Here is an 18,692-nt window from a genome sequence, read left to right as displayed (position 1 = left end):
CTCATCAAACTCCCCCACACTTAAATCTTTGCTTGTCCTCAAGCAAAAGGCATAGACATGGCAGCAACAAAAGGATTAATATATGACACTTTAAATAAAAGCTTATGTCTCCCTCGAGCTTTCATTTCAATGTACACTAATCACAACTTCAAGCATTCCTTGTAAACTTATTCAACCCGACAACAAATTTCAAGTGAGTGTGTGTGTGTAGTCCAACCCTTTTCTTGCTCCTGTATAAGATAGATATTATGAGGAACAGGTTCTAACCTTAACACTAGAATGACCGAGAAAAATCTTTTCTTCATTTCATATAAGAGAAGTGGGAGAGTTAAGATAGACTTGATGAATTTATACATTTGGGGGCTTGTAGATGCCTAGGGGCTATCATTTCATATTGGAAGTCCGTGAGGGGGTATCCTTTCCTCCAAGTTTCTATGATCACCCTAAGTAGTGCTACAACTTGTTTACTTCACTTAGGAAGTTCCTCTTTTTAGAGGGTTTAATTCAAGAACAATTTATTTGAGAAGTCATCACCAAATTTAGGAAGTTAGTGAGAGGGTATCCTTTCCTCCACGTGTGGTGATATCCTTCCGCCCCATTTCGGTTTACACATTTCATCACATTAGAATTATTCCCACATAAACTTATACTACTTTTACTCTGAAGATTTTTAAGGGTCCAGGTTACCATTAAAGTTAGAACGTGTTCCTTAAAATACCTATTCATACACTTACTCAAGGATTGCAACTAGGTGTTTTTCTCATTGGAGAATTAGTTTCACAATAAAACTTGATGTGGGTATAGCAAGAATACTTATAACACAAGAAATCACTTTCATGTACAAGAAACGACCATTGAAGAGACAACAAAAAATTATGTCATAATAAAACAATAAAAACAAGCTGCTTATTCATGCCTTTTACAATAAAACACAACAAAAGAATAAAGTTCAAGGGAGTTTGGAAACACTACGACTAACGACACTTTATTAGGCTCCCCCCACACTTAGGAGAAGCATTGTCCTCAATGATTCAAGAGAAAAGAAGAATAAAAGAGAAGGAGAGGAGGAAGAGTGAGATAGAGAGTGAAGAGATAAGGTGAAAAAAAGAGGAAGAGGAAAGCTCACATTTTTATGGAGGTCCATAGGGAGGGCCTTGGAGGTTGAAGTGTTGTATCATGTTCCGAAGCATTTGGTTATTTTCTTCGGATATGCGGTTGCCCCGTAGGACATCATTTCTTAGCCCGGATAATTCAACACCTTGCCTTTGTTGCTCGGTGCTTATCCTTTGTACCTCGGTTTGCATCCATGCCCATCTTTCATTGTTGTCGTTATGGTCATGGGGCTCCTCTTCATGGTGCACGTGGGCACCTTCTTCTTCACCTTGATTATGCTCCTCATGTACCTGTAATCCATCACCAACATACAACAAATTTTCCTCCACCTCGGGGTTAGTCCGAGATGGGTTAGGAAGTAGAAATAAAAGAGGTATGCGAAGTTGAAGTGCATAAGTCATGGGTGGGTGAATCTTAATGAAGTTCATCGCAACAAGGGTTTCAATATTAAGCCTATTGTTGCCCTCAATTGGATTTATCCCATCTTCCTCACCCACTCCAAACTTCCTGGCGATGAAGGTAATGATACCACCGACTACTATCTCAGCTCTATTATCAGGCCTAGCACCTATGGAGGAAAGGTAATCAAGTAGGTAGAAGCAAGTATTAACCGGATTGTTACTAAGCATTGCCCAAAGCATAAAAAGTTCATCCGTCCTAGTTGTTCCTACCTCTTTTCTACCCCAAATAGTACAAGCCATGACTCGCTGGAGGTATCTAAGGACTGGGTTGTGAATGTTGCTAGCTTTATTGTTGTGAGGATTATATTGCCTTAACCCGGTGATGCGTTTCCAAAAGAGAGCGGGGTCGTAGTCTTCCGACTTGAGATTTGGATTCCAAGAGTCATGGATGAACCCCGCATTTGCGAAGTCCATCTCTAAACAAAAAATTTCAAGAGACATCTCGTAATCCATATTCAAAAGTCGGAAGGAGACTCTATGGTCGGGGTTATCAAAGTTCACTTTATCCTTTGTAAATTCAATAGAACTTAAGAATTCATAAGTGAAATTTTCAAAACCTTTCATAGGTCTAAGCATATCAACCCATCCTAAATTTCCCAGTAAGTTAAACACATTATCCCTTAGTCCTAGCACAGTCAAAGTATAAGGATCAGGATATCGACAAGGGTGCAAAGGTTTAGAGATAAGAATTTTATACCTGTCCCTTTGCTTGGTGTCCTTGAAGATTATGCCATGATTCTTGGCTTGCGTTTTCTTCTTTGATTGTGGTCCTCAAGAAGAGCTTGCTCCACCTCTCCTAGATGCCATTGATCCTTGACCTTGGTTTGACCTTTTGTGTTTTGGGAAATTGTTAGGAGTGGGGTTGAGTGTATTGGTGAAGAATTTGTGGGTTTTTAGGTAGGTGAATGGGGGTTATGAATTTGATGATTTTTGGTAGGGATGAAGGAAATTTGTTTTTGATTGAAGGGTTATGATTGAAATGTTGATTGTGGTTGATTGGGTGAAGAAATTTTGTGAAATGGTGAGGTTTTGAAAGAGATATGGAGGTTTAAAATTTCTATGGTTATGGAGGTTTTTGAGAGAAGTTTGAATGTAGAGAGATGTTTGTGGTGGAGAATGAGGGAAGAAGAAGATGAAAGGTGAGGTATATCGTTACCTGGAGTCGGGCACGGCCGTGCCAACCCTAGCACGGGCCGTGCCAAGTTTCTGGAGTTTTGGATGGTTTTTGGGAGGTAAGGTCTAGCACGGCCGTGCCAGTGTGAGCACGGGCCGTGCCAAGGTTCTGGATAAATTGGCCTCAAAATTCCTCCGTTTTCTCGAATCATACTCGGATAATTACCTACAAAACAATTAAAAACAAACAACAAAACAAAACAAAAGCAGTTAAATGCGTGGGTTGCCTCCCACGAAGCGCTTCTTTATAGTCATTAGCTTGACGTTATAAGAAAGTGTCCTTAGAAGGGATCAAAGAGGTCATATTGTGTAGATGGCGCTAATGAGCGTTCTTTCACATCATATCCTTGAATCACATTACAAGAATAGAGGGCGGGACCTTTCATATAATTTTCCAACTCAAATCCTATCAACTCATCACTCACTTGAAAAACAATCCTACCATTATGAACATCTACTATAGCACCCGCAGTGGCGAGAAAGGGTCGTCCTAAGATTATAGGGCACGCATTGTCCTCATCTATGTCAAGCACCATGAAATCAGTTGGGATGTTTATCCCTTCTATTTTAACGGGGATGTCCTCGACATATCCGACAGGTTGGATATCAGAACGATCGGCTAACTTCAATGTTGTTTCAGTAGGCTTTAGCTCGCCCAACCCCAGCCTTGTAAAGAGGGGTAAGGGCAATAGACTAACACTAGCTCCTAAGTCACACAAGGCTCGGTTTAAGGTTTCATTCCCTATCATACAAGGGATGGGAAAACTTCCTGGATCTCTAAGCTTTGTAGGTGGCTTCTTGATGATTGCACTATTGTCCCTTGTCAAAGCTATTGTTTCATTATGATCTATAGCCTTTTTCTTTGAAAAAATTTCTTTTAAAAACTTGGCGTATAGAGGCATACGAGACAAAGCTTCAGCATAGGGGATCTTAATGCAAATCTTTCGAATTATGTTAAAGAATGTAGTGAATTGAGCCTCCAAGTTGAGCTTAGTAAGCCTTAATGGTGTAAGGGCTTTGTTTTTATCAAGCGGTTTCTCACTTTTTATCACACCATTCTTACCTAGACACCTAACACTCTCCCTCTTGATACTTTTGGCTTTAGTAACAGTCTCTTCTAGCTTACTAGCCCCTAGAAAAATAGCGTTGACATGGGCTTTGGGGTTTGTTTCAGGTTGACCAGGAAAGACTCCTGGTGTTTGAGAAGAGGTGGCCACTTGTTGGGCCACTTGGGAGATTTGGGTCTCAAGCATTTTGGTGTGTGTGGCGATAGAATCAACCTTGGTATTGAGTTTGGAGAGAGAGTCGTTCAGAAATCCTGTTTGGTTTTTCAATTCTTGAAGATTTTTATTTTGGTTCATCATGCAGTTTTCCAACAGAATTTCCAGACTAGATTTCTGAGCCACTCTCTGGTTGTTTGTGTAGCCAGGTGGTGCTGCTTGTCCATAGAAACCTTGAGGATTTTTGTAAAAATTTTGATTTGGCCTCATTCCTTGGTTATATTGAGCGTAATTCAGTTGCTCAATATTGGCAGCACTACCTAACTGACAATCAACACCTATATGACCGGATATACCACAGATTTCACAAGGAGGGGATGCAGAAGAAGGTGTAACAACATTAACATTAAGTTTTTCAATCTTTTGGGTTAATGCCTCAACCTTAGCAGCAAGGTGGTTATATTCAGAGACTTCATATATACCTGCCTCTTTCTTAGAGGGAGTAGGAGTGGTGACGGTTCTCTCGTTGGTCCATTGGTAGTGATTCTGAGCCATGTCTTTAATCAAAGCATAAGCCTCCGTGTAGTTTTTGTTCATTAGAGCTCCACCTGCAGCTGCATCAACAGACATCTTAGTGGTATAAGACAAGCCATTATAAAACGTGTGGACTATAAGCCACTTCTCTAGGCCATGGTGGGGACAAAGTCTAAGCATTTCCTTGAAACGCTCCCACGCCTCATAGAGAGATTCCCCATCTTTTTGATTGAAACGCGTGATTTGGTCTCTAAGCTTAGCGGTTTTAGATGGGGGGAAAATCGGGCGAGGAATGCTCGCCTCATATCGTCCCATGAAGTAATGGAACCGACTTCTAGGGAATGGAACCAAGCGCTAGCTCTATCCCTTAAGGAAAAGGGAAAGAGATGAAGTCTTACGGCTTCTTGGTTCTCTTTTATGGTGCCACTGAGTCTTAGGAAGGAAGAAATATGGAGATTTGGATCCTCAGTGGGTGATCCAGAAAACGGATTTTGCTGCACCAAATTGAGTAGTGCAGGCTTGATTTCGAAGTTATTACCCGCAATAGTTGGGTACACGATAATAGCTTGTGGCTCTTCCGTTGAAGGAGTAGCATACTCTTTGAGAGTGCGTTCAGCCATAGCAGTATTATTTTGTGCCTCTCTCTTTTTCTTATGCAAAAACCTTTCGATCTTAGGAATAAATTCTCCGAGACTTTTACTTCTTTGCATAAGAAACAGAGAACCCAAGAAGTTAGTGGTAATACAAAAGAAAGAAGTAGAAGAAAAGAAGAAGAGAAGAGAGTTCTAATCACAAAGAAAGAGTTAATCAAATTAGTTTACTCCCCGGCAGCGGCGCCAAAAACTTGATGAGATAAAACCGCAAGTGCACGGTCTTACCGAAGTAGTATAAAAGAGTATCGTTCCGACAGGGAGTAGTTCAATTCAATTAACTTTTTAGAGATGATTAGAAGAGAATTGTAAGTTGGGGGTTTTCAAGCGTTTGAAAGATAATAATAATAATAAAAAGAGCCTTGGGATCGTTGGTTTCCTATAAATGACAAGTCCTTCTCAAACCAAAACTATAAGCTTATAATGTTATGTTAGACCTAATTTCTCAAGACAGTTTCTCTTAAGTTCCTCTAGCAACCAAGCCTATTTCGCTGACTTGATTACTATTGGATTTTGGTTCCTCTAACAACCAAGCCTATTTCGCTGACTTCATTGTTATTAGTTCCCTTGAAGATTGAAACTAAATGTCTCAAAGATTGCAAAGCCTATTTCGCTGACTTTCCAATCCTTGTCTGAATTCACTTGTTCGAATATCAAAGCTCCACTTTCGTTTTATGAATTGATATTTGGAATAATGGATAAACAATTATCAAACCCTCCACTTTCGTTTCCACAGTTTGATAATGGTTGATCCATGTTAAGACGGTGAATTCAGATAAGAAATTAGGGTTACATAAGATTAAGGCTTAGAGCTTGGTTTGATTAGGATTATGTCATTTAGACTTATCCAACAATCCCAAGACAAGGAGAAGTCTACTCACTCATGTTCATCGTAGACATGGGGGAGAAGAGAGAAAACATAAAAGTAATGACAAGAAAATAAAGGAAAAGAAAAGAACTTTAATTAGAAAAGCAATTGTCACTTATTGAATTCCAAGTAAAGATGAATATTTGTGATGGATGGCTACTCTATTTATAGCATTCGATCGACTTAAAATCTAAGCTATTACATTTGGGCTAAAAATAGAGTAGCTTAAAATCTAAGCAAAAGTAACAAAAGTGACTCTGAAGGGTGGCACGGCCGTGCCAAGGCTAGCACGGGCCGTGCCAAGCTTCTGACTTGTGGGAGACATATTTTTGTCTCTCAATCTTCATATTTTTGCATCCAATCGGCTCCAAGTCCCTTTCTTTTGCTCCAAGATTCAATCCATCGAATATTCTTTCCTGAAATATAATAAAATGCAATTTAAAGTGAACTATCCTAAAAAGGAAATAATACTAATATAAAATCAAATAAAATCTAAATAAAACTAAACTAAAAAGCATATTAAAATAGTCAATAAATGACTCATCAGTTATGTTCAAGACCATCTACCAGCCACACATTATTAATAGAGATAGAGGAGTTACCAATAGCTCCTGTACCAATGATCTTGCCAGGTTGGCTGCCTCCAAACTTCACATTTCCTCCTTCTTTCATTGTAAGGGTGAGGAACATAGACTTCTCTCATATCATATGCCTTGAGAAACCGCTGTCTAGGTACCATGATTTGTACTTTACTTTTGCTCTTAGACATACCTCATTTTCATCTTCAGGATTTGCTTCTGAAGTAACAGTAGCCACTAACCCAACAATTACTTTAGCATCTTCTTCAGCCTCTTCCTTTTCAGAGTTTGAATAACTGTCTAAATCTTCCCAAGTTGCCATTAAATTCTTTTTGATATGCTTCCTGAATTTCTTTGCGTTGAAGCTTGACTTAATGCTGTCGAAATCATGAGGCGATTCCAATGATCATTAGGCGATTTTGACAGAAATCTGTAATTTTAGTACGCCTGATTCTGTCAAAATCATGAAGCGATTTCACAGATCATGAGGCGATTTTGACAGCAAGTGTCAAAATGTGATGCTGTCAAAACATAAGTTAAAATAAAAGAAGTGATCCTTAGTTGGGAGGACTTTAATTAAGGGCCATGAGAGTAGTTTCATAAGCCATAATGTATTTTAAATAAGACGAGCATCAAGAGTATTAGAGGAGAACTAAAGTAAGGATATGGGTTATTCGATTACTGTGATGATAGGAAATATTTGATGAGCCTTAAACATAGTTTAGGGAGAGGGAGACATGACTATTATACGGGAGAATACGGAAGGATAGTTGTGGTAGTCGTCAACGACAAATGAATTTCCAATGTAAAGGTAAGAGTCGTAAACTATTAAATCTAAATGAGAGAGTATTCTTAAGTGTCATTAGGATTGATTATCTCAAAAATCAAAAGAGATTAGGTAGTGAAACGATGAAGGACTTAGAAGCGAAGTAGAGAGAGTTGTGAGACGGTAATTCAAGAACTAATGAAGATGAAAATAATAGTAAATTAGAGTAAAGGATAGATGCAACGATGAGACTATATGAAGAGTAAGAACTAAGGTAAATTAAAGAGACACGATGGTAAGGGAATAAGGTAATAAATGACGTTAATGATGTGGCAAAGTATGAAGTAAAGTACAAGATATGAATGGGTTAAAGAAGGGAAATTACGATGATAAGAGGGATTAATATAGTAGATGGTTATGGGTAGTTGATGAGGTTAAACATAGTAGCCTTAAATACTAATTAGCTTAGGAAGGTTGTTAGGTTGTAGGGAATAAGAGTTAATGTAAGCGGTAATGTTAAAGAGTTGATGAGGTGCATATAAACGAGAAGAAGGATAGGTGGGTTAAATGAACGGATAAGATGAAGGATGAAGTGTGTCACTAGGAGTAAAAGACGCAGAGAATGAAAATTAAACTAATGGTGGGTGTAAGATTTAGATATGATGTGAATATGACAAAATTATGAGTTAGACATAAGTAGACGAATATATGGTGTAAAATAATGATGAGTCGCTAATGACGTAAGATGATGATGTAAAATGAGGTTTTGATTATTAAAGACGAATGATGTAAAATGATATATGATGAATGGCGTACTTGTTTTCTAACAACAAGCAATATGACGAGTAACTATGACGTAAAGATGACGTGTTGTTTATGTGTCTTCTAAATGATGTTTTGGTGGGTCCACATGCATCATATCATACTGCATAATGACGAATGACGGATGTAAGTTCAGTAACACACCTCTGACTTACATTATTATGACGATAGGATCCGGTACCAGCATGCATGTAGGTCTAGGGATGAAGTATGTTGCATATAGGTCATGTTAGGTGAACTGTGATATGTGCTAATGATGTGAATATGATATGTGTGTTAAAGGTGTGCATAAGATGTATGTGTTAATGATGTTTATGAAATGAATTGTGTGAATATTATGATGAATGATTGAGGATGGTATGATGAATGATTGATGATGATGAGATGAAGGACTTTTGAAGATATGAATATCTACTTTATTATTCATGTATCCAAATATATGTTATGATGTGAATTCTCACCCCTTTGTTGTTGTTTGTGTATTTTGGTGTCTGTACCCTTGGGGTACAGATATTCAGGACGAGGAGCTTTAGATTTGCGACATGCTTAGAATGTGGTGATGGGGGACATACCGCCGTAGCTATTATTTGGGATATTAAGTAGTCGAATAAATACGTGCTCTGATGTGTAACACTGGGGTTCGGTTAAGCGTTGAATGTCCTTAAATTATAAAGTTGATTTAAGCACTATGATGTTTTAAGCTATTTTTCCTAAATAATGTTAAAGACATGACATTTATAATTATGAAATTTTATGAAGTATCTTCCGTTGTTGTATCTGATTCTCTATTATTTTATTAGTTGAAAAGCGCAGCCAAAGCCAGAAAATCCGTGGCCAAAGCCTTACACCACGGTTTGGCCATTATTTTTCAAGTGTGGTCTATGCGCCCGTGGCCTATTCCCTATGGCCACGGATTGTTTCCTTTGCCCACGAAATTGTAGCAACCGTGGCTTCAGGTACTACATTAGGGCACGGTTTTCTGACTTAGTTTAAACCACGGATTTTGGCATCTGATTTAGGCTAGGTGTCAACTGAACATTAGGCCACGATTTTATGACCGTGGTTACCGTTTTTACCGTTCTAGGTATTGCCTCTTTGGTTACGTTACTCATTTATTAACCAAACTTTCGATAACGAGCGTTGCCCATACTTTTAGGCCGCAAAATTGCTTATTTATTTTTGTACCTTTATTTCATATTCTTTATATTTCTTAAAATAAATAAACATAATTAAAAAATCATTAAAAAAGGAAATAAATTAACATAATAGTGTCTTAAAATATATATTTAATTAAGGAAAGACAAAGTCATCTTTAACAAAATCCGGTAACTTCCACAAAAAACCAATTCACGGTTCCACAATAAACATAACAGTCAAGTGTCTTGTCTTCCAAAAGAAAAAACAGCTAAGTTTTTTATTCCAAAAAATAAAATACGGGTCTTGCATTTCCAAAACATAAAACAAGTATTACGTGCAATCCACTAGCATCATTCCTCTTGAAGATAATCTTCGGTCTAAACTGTAACAGTAAAAAGAATTACGTCAATAAAAATAAAACAAAAAATAAAGAAGTAAAAAAGGCACAAATGTTTTTAAATGTTTTAATTTTTTTACTGATTTATTTTTTTATCTTTTCATTGGTATTTTATTTTCATTTTAGTTGACATTTACAATTTGATATAGAATACACTACAAAATATCATAGATATACTCGTGTCAAATACCATAATAAAGACATTAGTCAGAACAACATAAAGTGTACCAGAGGCAGAAGAACACAACCAAAACAAATAAATGATTCACTAACTAACATCATTCCTCCAATACTCATCTACCGTGTATCCAAGACAACTCATTACTATCATGCACAAAATTATTCAAAACTATCCAATTCATTTAGTTAACTACCCTTCTATATTGAATTTCATTAACAGTTAAAGCATGTCTAAGTGCACCAGAGGCAAAAGAACACAGCCGAAACAAACAAATGCTTCACTAACTAACATCATTCCTCCAATACTCATCTATTACGTATTCAAGACAACTCATATACTATCATGCACAAAATTATCCAATTCATTTAGTTAACTAACCTTCTAAATTGAATGTCATTAACAGTTAAAGCATGTCTAACATTCAACAGTATAAGTCCCAAAACACAAATATTCTATAAGTAATGTCTATTACCATTTTTTTACTATACAATTATCTAATCTTAAAATCAAGTAACTCAAATTAATATATCATACCTTTTTAGGAACATGGGTTGATGTAGATGAATGGTGTACTGCACTATTTTCAATGCCCAAAGCATGTCCCATCATGTTATCCACATCATCTACACTTAAATTTGGATTTTGTTGCAGTAATACACATTTTAGAAGTGACTCATATGCTTCCATCCTCTTCTTTGTCAATGACTCATATGCTTCCATCCTCTCCTTCATCCTAGTCATTTCACCTTCATAGTGTTTCTTAATGTTGGCAATTTCTTCATTCTTCTTCAACATTGACGATGTAGCTGTTCTTTCAAAACAACGAACTTTACCAGGCTTTTCTTTACCAAACAAAGACTGAAACACTTGGTTTGGAGACTGACTGGAATCTTGGATTGAATCCTGAAGCTTGGCCTGACATAAAGAACAAAAAAAAAGCTACAAGGATTAAAAAAAAAATGTAAGTAGTTAAAAGAATATATTAAGAACAATAAGAAAAAGAAACATACAACAGCTGCCTCTGTTTCTTCATCGGTTTTTCCTTTTTGAGGTTGACGTGTTTCGATAAACATTTCTGCTTGGGTGACTTCCTCTCCATCATCCTTCTTTGCGAGCTTTATTGGTGAGAGATAAAAAAAATAAAGTAAAAAATATTGATTAAGAAAAATCGTTGTTTTAAATACAGCAATAACACAAATAAATCTAAATTTGTTACCAATTTTTGCCGAATCATAGCAAATTTTTTCGGCCCCATTCGATGCATAAACTTCTGCTTAGCCTTATTGGCAGTGTTTTTTTGGCTTATGTTCTGCAATGTAGGAGAAAAAGATTTTAAAAATATATAAATGAAGATATTTTCCCCACCAGATCAAATCTTTAATATATTAACTTAAAGATTATACACATTTACTTGGATAGTAGGATGGTCCCAAAATTTCAACAATTTCTTGAAATGAGGTTCTCGTACTTCATCAGGCCTGTGCTTTAACCTATCCTTTAAGGTCGAATATGGCAGATAATGATTTTGCTTGATTTGACTTTTGTAACGTCTCCAAGCATCGTTGATTCAAGAAAAAACACCTTTCCTTCCTTTCTCGGGAATAATAAATATACCCTAAAAAAAATTATTGACATTAACATGTGATAGCCATTTTACGATCAAATAAAATATGATAGATAAACTCTTATACCTGAACAAAATTCCATATAGCTTCCCCATGATTCTCTACAACTTTCTTAAAGTTTGTGTAAAGGAAGGGACAAAAAGCTGAGTTCCTAGCGACAGTGCCAAGAAACATACTCAAGTCAGAGACAACATTTTCGTCAGGTCCAATCGGTTCTCCAATATCATCAAGTATAACTTCTTGACGATCTTGAATTTTTCTTGCATGTATTTTCAAGCATTGAGTAGATCCACGTGTTTTTTTCTTAATTGTACCTATTTTAACATTAAACTTATAACATGAGATAAAATCTTAACGATGAGTCACATAAATATACAACAAACAAAGTTCATTGTTTTCACATTACCATTATTTTCACCATCTTCCTCTTCATTTTCTTCTTCCATGGCATATTCTCCATCTTCGTCTTCATTTTCCAATTCTTCTTCATCTTCTTCATCGCTAAGTACATTGTTTTCCTTAAGAAACTCAACAATTGTCGTTGATTTGCACAATGGAATTCTTTTTGTCTTCTTTGTTGCACTTTGCTGACTCTCCATTGCCTCATCGTCTTCATCCCCCACCCATTTTTTTGGATTCTCTCTTGTTCCTAAGTTGTCATTTTCAGCATAAGTAATTTTCATGGGTGACTCAACTTCTTCAAGAACTACCTTTCTCGCAGGTTGTTTATTTGGATGTTGATTCTGCACAAATCCTTTGGTTTGAGTCATAAGGTTGCCTCTTGGATCTTGATTTTGTTTGGATCCTTGGTTTTTAGTCACCAATGCTTCATTCGTGACTCTCTTGGGATTAAACATCTCTTTTTTCTGCAGGGATCCTTTGCTTTGAGTGATAAGGTTGCCTCTTGGATCTTGGTTTTGTCTTGACTCATGGTTTTTAGTCACTGATGCTTCATTTGTGACTTTCTTGGCATCAAATTTCTCTTTTGCTGTATCATGACCCTTGTTTGAGGTTAAATCCTTTTGACCAATTGTTGTGAAATTTGATAATTTGATTGGTGCCTGAGGTGCAATCCTAAACAAAGGCTTTTTGATTGCTAACATTTTCTCTAGTTCCAACCACTTGTGCAACAGATTTTTCAATATTATTAGCTAAATTTTCACGCTTGATGCTGAATATCCTAACCAATTCAAAGCTTGATCTTGCATTGGGTAGCTCAAATTTGGAAGCACTTGTTCCACCTTTGTTTTGAGCTTTCAGCTTTGGCTTTAAACTTTTTTCCGTATCAATTTTCTAGGAAAAAATTCAAAGAAAAAATTAATTACCAGGCTGTATCTTAAAAAATGTAATTACAAAAGTACACAAGCAAGGTGTAATTAAAAAATGTAATTACTGACCGAAGATGGTTTCGAAATCGAAGAAGACGGTTTGGATATGGATTTCGATAGTTGACGCAACTTGAGAGCATCTATCCTTTTCTGATTTTCTGCCATATTTTTGAGTCGAAGTTCTTCATATGGTTGTGGCTTCATATTCTACAAGCATCGAAGATAAAGTCATACGATGAAAAGATACAAATAATAATTTCTAAATTAACATAAATACTACTAACACAAGAAGGCTTCACCCATAGCCATGGCCATGTGAAGAAAAAATTCCTACAAGACAATTTTCCGGGCACAAAACAAACAAATGCGCCTTATCTAAAGTGGCAGTACCAAACATATACTGATACACTCGTATCCGAGCACAAGTTGTACCTGAATGGAGACAAATTAACAATAAATATGCACTAGTAGTAAGAAAGAACATATGGCATCAGGACAACATAAAGGTGAACGTAAAAAAGGAATCAAAAGCTAGAGTATAATGGATTAGTGGTGTTGTGTTTAAAACTGACTACCCATCATCACTTTTTAAACTAAATACAAAAAGGAGATTTTATTTGAGAATTTATGTTTGGATCATAACATGATAAGTTCAAGTGCACTTTCTAGTGCAAACATTTAATTTAAATCCACTTAGTGAACCACATTCCAGATCATACTAAAATGTCCATGTTAAAACTCTAAACACATGTAGGCATGATAAAGCTATAAATGTCCATAAGCACATGTAGTTCAATAGTTCTTAAATAATTACATTCATATAAAAAAGGTATACCTACATGTCTATAAATCAAAGATGCCGCATATAAGCGTAACATCTAATAAAAAATCAAAACCACCAAAAACAAAGGTATGGCGTTGAATTCTAGCTAGAAGCACCAAAATTCAAACTCATAACTCCTCCCCAACCAGCGCCTAACAGCAAGTGACTGCAAGTGGGAACAAAACTCCACACTGTAACACAGACGCAGGGAACAAAAATCCAGCTGCCACTTGTAACACCCCGTTTTCCGAACATAAAAATTTCATTTAAATAATCAGAGTAATTCACATAAACGGAATGTCACACTTCTTTTCTTAAAATCATAAACGGAATAATTAACTAATTATTCTTCAAAATTCAATAACATAATATTTAATACTTCGCAGCGGAATTTATTCAAACATCTAAAATAGTCTTGGCACGAAGGCCTCATCAAAACATCTGATAAAAATCCAATTAACAACTTAATCATGTAAATTCATAAGCAATACGTAAGGAATAGAAAAGCATGCAAGAAAGTTCCCATCCCGTTACGTATCAGAGCACCTAAAGACACACATGAGAGATAATCCACTCATGACAGCAATCTAACAACAATTTAAACTCGATCACCTGCAAGTTACTCATACGAAGAGCAACATTTCCAAGCAGAAGGGGTGAAATTTCACATTCAATAATAATAAGCATATAATTCATCAAAAGCATTTAAAAACTTAAACTTCATCTATTAATAACATTAAATCCTATTATAATATTTCATTAATAACTCAATCAACTTCTAATCATTATTAACTTCATATTCATCGCATTATATACATCATCACTTAGCACATAATAATCAAATCATAACCATCATCATATAACATCATAAATCATCACATCATAAACATCATCTTATAACATAAACGACACAACATAATCATCATCTCATAATAACATAAACAACACAACATAATCATCATCTCATAATAATATAAATAACACAACATAATTTTCATCTCATAATAATATACACAACAACATATTCACCATCTTATAATAACATAAGCAACAACATATTCACCATCTTATAATAACATAAGCAACAACATAATCATTAATATTCAATGGTTTGTCTTTATCAACAACTTCAACAATTCATCAACGACAACGTCAACCTGACAACACAACTATGTTAGAGTACACCACCTCTTATAATACGACAACGTAAGAATACACCACCTCTTAAAGAATATCAACATAAGAGTACACCACCTCTTATAAACGACAAGTAAGAGTACACCACCTCTTAAAGAATAGCAACGTAAGAGTACACCACCTCTTATAAACGACAAATAAGAGTACACCACCTCTTAAAGAATAACAACGTAAGAGTACACCACCTCTTACAAAACACCTGAACATAAACAGTCACCAACAACAACTTCAACTACGACTTCAACAACTTAGACAACATCAACAACTTAAGACTCCAACACTTTGGAAAGACAACTTACAACTTAGACCAACACCTGCAACTTTATCAATATGCAACAGCAACATATGCAACACATAAACATCTCAAGATATAACAACATCAAATGATAATCAACATCAACTTAAACATCATATATAATTCACATAATGCATATACAACTATATCACATTACTAATGACATCAAATCATATTCAATTACTCACTTTAAAGACTTCATTAAACCCATATTAATTTTGAGAAAGTTTCACGGTTCATAGAAATTTGTACTGAAAGTCCATAAAAATTCACTGTGACCAACGTGCAGTAATTTTACCATAACTCAAGTTCTATAAATCCTTTTGAAGTCAAACCAATAGCATTAGAAAGCTAACATCCATACCTACAACTTTCATGTTTACACCTAAGAGCAATTCTATACCAATCAATATCAGTTTTCATTTCAAATTCGGACAAAGCTGTGCTGAAATTCATAAAAATTCACTAAGACCTCCTTGGATTATTTTCATCATATCTCAAAAACAAAATATCATTTTCAATTCAAACCAAAGCCACTGGAAAGCTAACACAATTATCTACAACTTTCATGTTTACACCAAAGGCCAATTCAAAACAGAAACGTGTGAAAAAGACGCAAGAACGCGAAACAGGGGATGCTGTCAAAGTGCAGCTCGCGAGGCGAGTAAGTTTACTCGCTGGGTCGAGTTGCGACGGACAAATCTATGGGAACAAACCAGTTTTCACTCCAAAAGCCCCAATTTCATCAACTCAAATCTCAAATTTGATAGGAAACTCAACCTATGTTTATTCTACAGCCTGAACTTCAATTCTTATGTTAATTCATTGAATTACCTACTCTTTAACAATCAATTCCAAACCAAAACCTAATTTCCCTTCTCATCAAAATTACCACCTACATCATGTTCAATTCAGTTTTCAGAATTAAAATACTTAGAATTAGAGAAAGTTAGTCCCACCCTTACCTTAGTATTGATGATCGGTGGTCACTCTCCCTCTTGGTTTTCTTCTTCTCTTGTTTTCTCCCTTTTCTCCAAAACTGGTTGTATGTGAAAAATAATTCTAAACCTAGTTTCTCCTATTTATCTCTTCCCTTCTATTTTATCTTATTTCCACTTAATCCACTAAACTCTCTAAATTCTCAAAACAGCCCCACAATCTTAATCTTATTTCTATTTTCAAGACTTATTATAATAAATAATAAAATAACACTACTTAATAAAATAACGACACACCACATAATCATTTAAATCACATAAATACTAAAATAAGCTACTTAATAAATCACATAATCATATAAATATATTCTAAACCTATTTAAATAATCAAATAAATCAAATAATTCAAAGAGGGCGTTACACCACTTGCACTAAATGCCCTAAAACTCAACCAAAAGAGTAACAGACACACACCAACATCAGCAAAAATGCAGGGCAGCAAGCAAAGGCACCCCTCAGCTCATAAAAAACCTGTCCAGACCAACAGCAGCCCTCCCCCTTTACCTCCGCAAACACGCCTCCGGACACCACAGCCACTCATAAAGCATACAAACCTGTGTGTCTCTCGTTCCCATCAACCACCGCCAAGAGAGGACTTGGATTTCCTCAACTAGCTCCTCCACCCCTTTAACAACCACATTAAACATGTGATCATTCCGCGCTTTCCAAATCACCCAAATAGCAGCTTGCCAAATCATTCTCCTTACTAATAATTTAATAGAATAATGAAAGACAACTACTACTAAAATCTATGCCGAGAAAATGTCATGTAGTGGAACAATTTTTGGTGCACAAAGAGGTAAATCTCAATGACTAGTTTCAAATTGTGGAGTTTTTCTTTTCACACAAAAAAATTAAAATAAAAAAATCTACGGTGGGAGAAAAGACTAACACAGGATATTTTCAAACTTCTTCATATTAAAAAATGGAAGAAGCTACACGTTGGCATTTTATTCAAGGTAGATTAAATAATTCCCAGAGATGGACAAATCAAATATATTACTAAAAAAGGAACCTTCCATGACTACCAAAAAAATTACAAACAACAACAAAATATAAAGAACTAGACAAAATTGTCAAAATTACACAATAATTATGCAAATTAATGAGATTCACTATAAAATCTAACTATAAGAAAAGATTGAACATGAATTTCACGTTTTGGGGGATTTTGAAATTTTAGGGTTATCCAATTTGATATCCAATTTTAGGGTTATCCAATTAATGATATAAATCTAAATTTGTGATAAATACAACTTACCCAGAGACAAAATGACCCAAATTGACGAAGAGAGAAGCTCCAACGGAGGGTAGAGGCAAGGATAAGGTCCGACAATGGAAGAGATAAGAGGTTGAAGGTCCGGCAGAGGTGAAGAGAGGTTGTGAGAACAATGGTTCGCCGAAGATGAAGAGAGTTTCACTGGAGAATAACGGAGGCCCGTCGGCCGGTGGCAGAGATCAGAGGAGAAAAGAGGTTGAGTGGAGTGAAGATCAATGGGAGACGAAGAGGTTTAGCGTTCAAAGCAATTTTGACAAAGTTATTGGTTTTTTCTTTTTAGAGGACCCTTTTGTCTTTATTGACTTTCTTTTTTGTTAAATTTGATTTTTTTGTCATAGCGCCAATAACAAAAGTTGCGCCTAAAACGAAATTTTTTCAATTTTTACAATCCCCGCTACTTCATTTCAGAAAAAAGATGGTTTTAAGGCACGATTTTTAAAATGAAGTAGGGCACGGTTAGTATTTGTGGCTCCGTCGTTGTTTAAAAGGGTATAGGGCACGGATTTTTTTTTTTTAGTCATTCAGTCCACTATATACGTAATTGGTAAGCCACGGTTCTAAAATCCATGGCTTGTTCCTGCTTTAAGTCACACTTTTGTATCCGTGGATAAGTCAAGTGTGGTCTAAACTCAAAAATGTTGTAGTGCATGATATCCTTTTTCGTTAAAAGCATGATTATTATTATTATATAAAATTACCGTCGGGAATTAGGGTGTTACATAGTTGGTATCAGAGCAGGTCAGTCCATCCGGCCAGGTTTTATAATTTTGTTAATTCCCTACAGCGACATGTGTGCAAACACTGTCAATGGCTGAATCCATTTAATAAGGTATCTAACTGCTGATGGGTATAAAAGGAAAGTAGGAAGACATTTTTCGAGCGAGGTCTGCTCACTACAGGAGTGTCAGGTAGATGAAGGGTAAGAACCAGGAGTACGGTGATGCCTTGTGGAGTTATGGCAGATAAGGAAGAGGATGAGTGTCAACACGAAACAAGTGGGGGAGATTAAAAGCTACAATGATAACCGTGGGAGTTAGTTTGGTGCTAGGTATAAGTTGAAAGATTAGGAGGAAAAAGTTGGGTATTTGTGCTTTCCAATTTAGGAGGATAATATGGATCGAGAATTCTTAGTTTTTCCTTTTAAGCTTAGTCGCGAGTAAGTGAGTTATAACATAATTATGAATGTGGTTTAGATTAATATGATTTGGGAAGATAATCCTTTGGTAGAAACATGTTTCAGATGGGTA

At 35.9% G+C, this 18,692-nt stretch overlaps 1 protein-coding gene and 1 non-coding gene across 2 annotated transcripts; one reads left to right on the top strand and one right to left on the bottom strand.

The window, feature by feature from the left end:
- Positions 1-4,652: 4,652 nt before the first annotated feature.
- LOC120578750 (small nucleolar RNA R71) lies at positions 4,653-4,759 on the top strand. Its single transcript, XR_005644561.1, has one exon. It is a non-coding gene; the product is annotated as a small nucleolar RNA R71 (small nucleolar RNA).
- A 4,697-nt stretch (positions 4,760-9,456) lies between these two features.
- LOC112418062 (uncharacterized) lies at positions 9,457-17,760 on the bottom strand. The gene is made up of 9 exons (XM_024774253.2): positions 17,428-17,760; positions 12,923-13,060; positions 11,932-12,818; positions 11,592-11,839; positions 11,312-11,515; positions 11,117-11,209; positions 10,911-11,015; positions 10,435-10,815; positions 9,457-9,704 (listed from the first exon to the last, which is right to left on the bottom strand). Exons 3-5 carry the CDS (start codon positions 12,626-12,628, stop codon positions 11,468-11,470), a joined length of 993 nt encoding a protein of 330 aa, XP_024630021.1. The 5' UTR covers positions 12,629-12,818; positions 12,923-13,060; positions 17,428-17,760; the 3' UTR covers positions 9,457-9,704; positions 10,435-10,815; positions 10,911-11,015; positions 11,117-11,209; positions 11,312-11,467.
- Positions 17,761-18,692: the final 932 nt, after the last annotated feature.

Source organism: Medicago truncatula, chromosome 2 (genome assembly GCF_003473485.1).
Source record: "Medicago truncatula cultivar Jemalong A17 chromosome 2, MtrunA17r5.0-ANR, whole genome shotgun sequence".
NCBI lineage: Eukaryota > Viridiplantae > Streptophyta > Magnoliopsida > Fabales > Fabaceae > Medicago > Medicago truncatula.
The sequence above is the reverse complement of the archived record's forward strand: the minus strand, read 5'-3'. Positions and strand labels throughout refer to the sequence as shown.

Coding starts and splice junctions, on each gene's coding strand:
- LOC112418062 (XM_024774253.2), bottom strand. CDS start 12,628: ATGTTAGCAATCAAAAAGCCTTTGTTTAGGATTGCACCTCAGGCACCA. Junction 11,840..11,931: donor GGAAGATGGTGAAAATAATG/GTAATGTGAAAA, acceptor ATGTTAAAATAG/GTACAATTAAGAAAAAAACA. Junction 11,516..11,591: donor CTATATGGAATTTTGTTCAG/GTATAAGAGTTT, acceptor AATTTTTTTTAG/GGTATATTTATTATTCCCGA.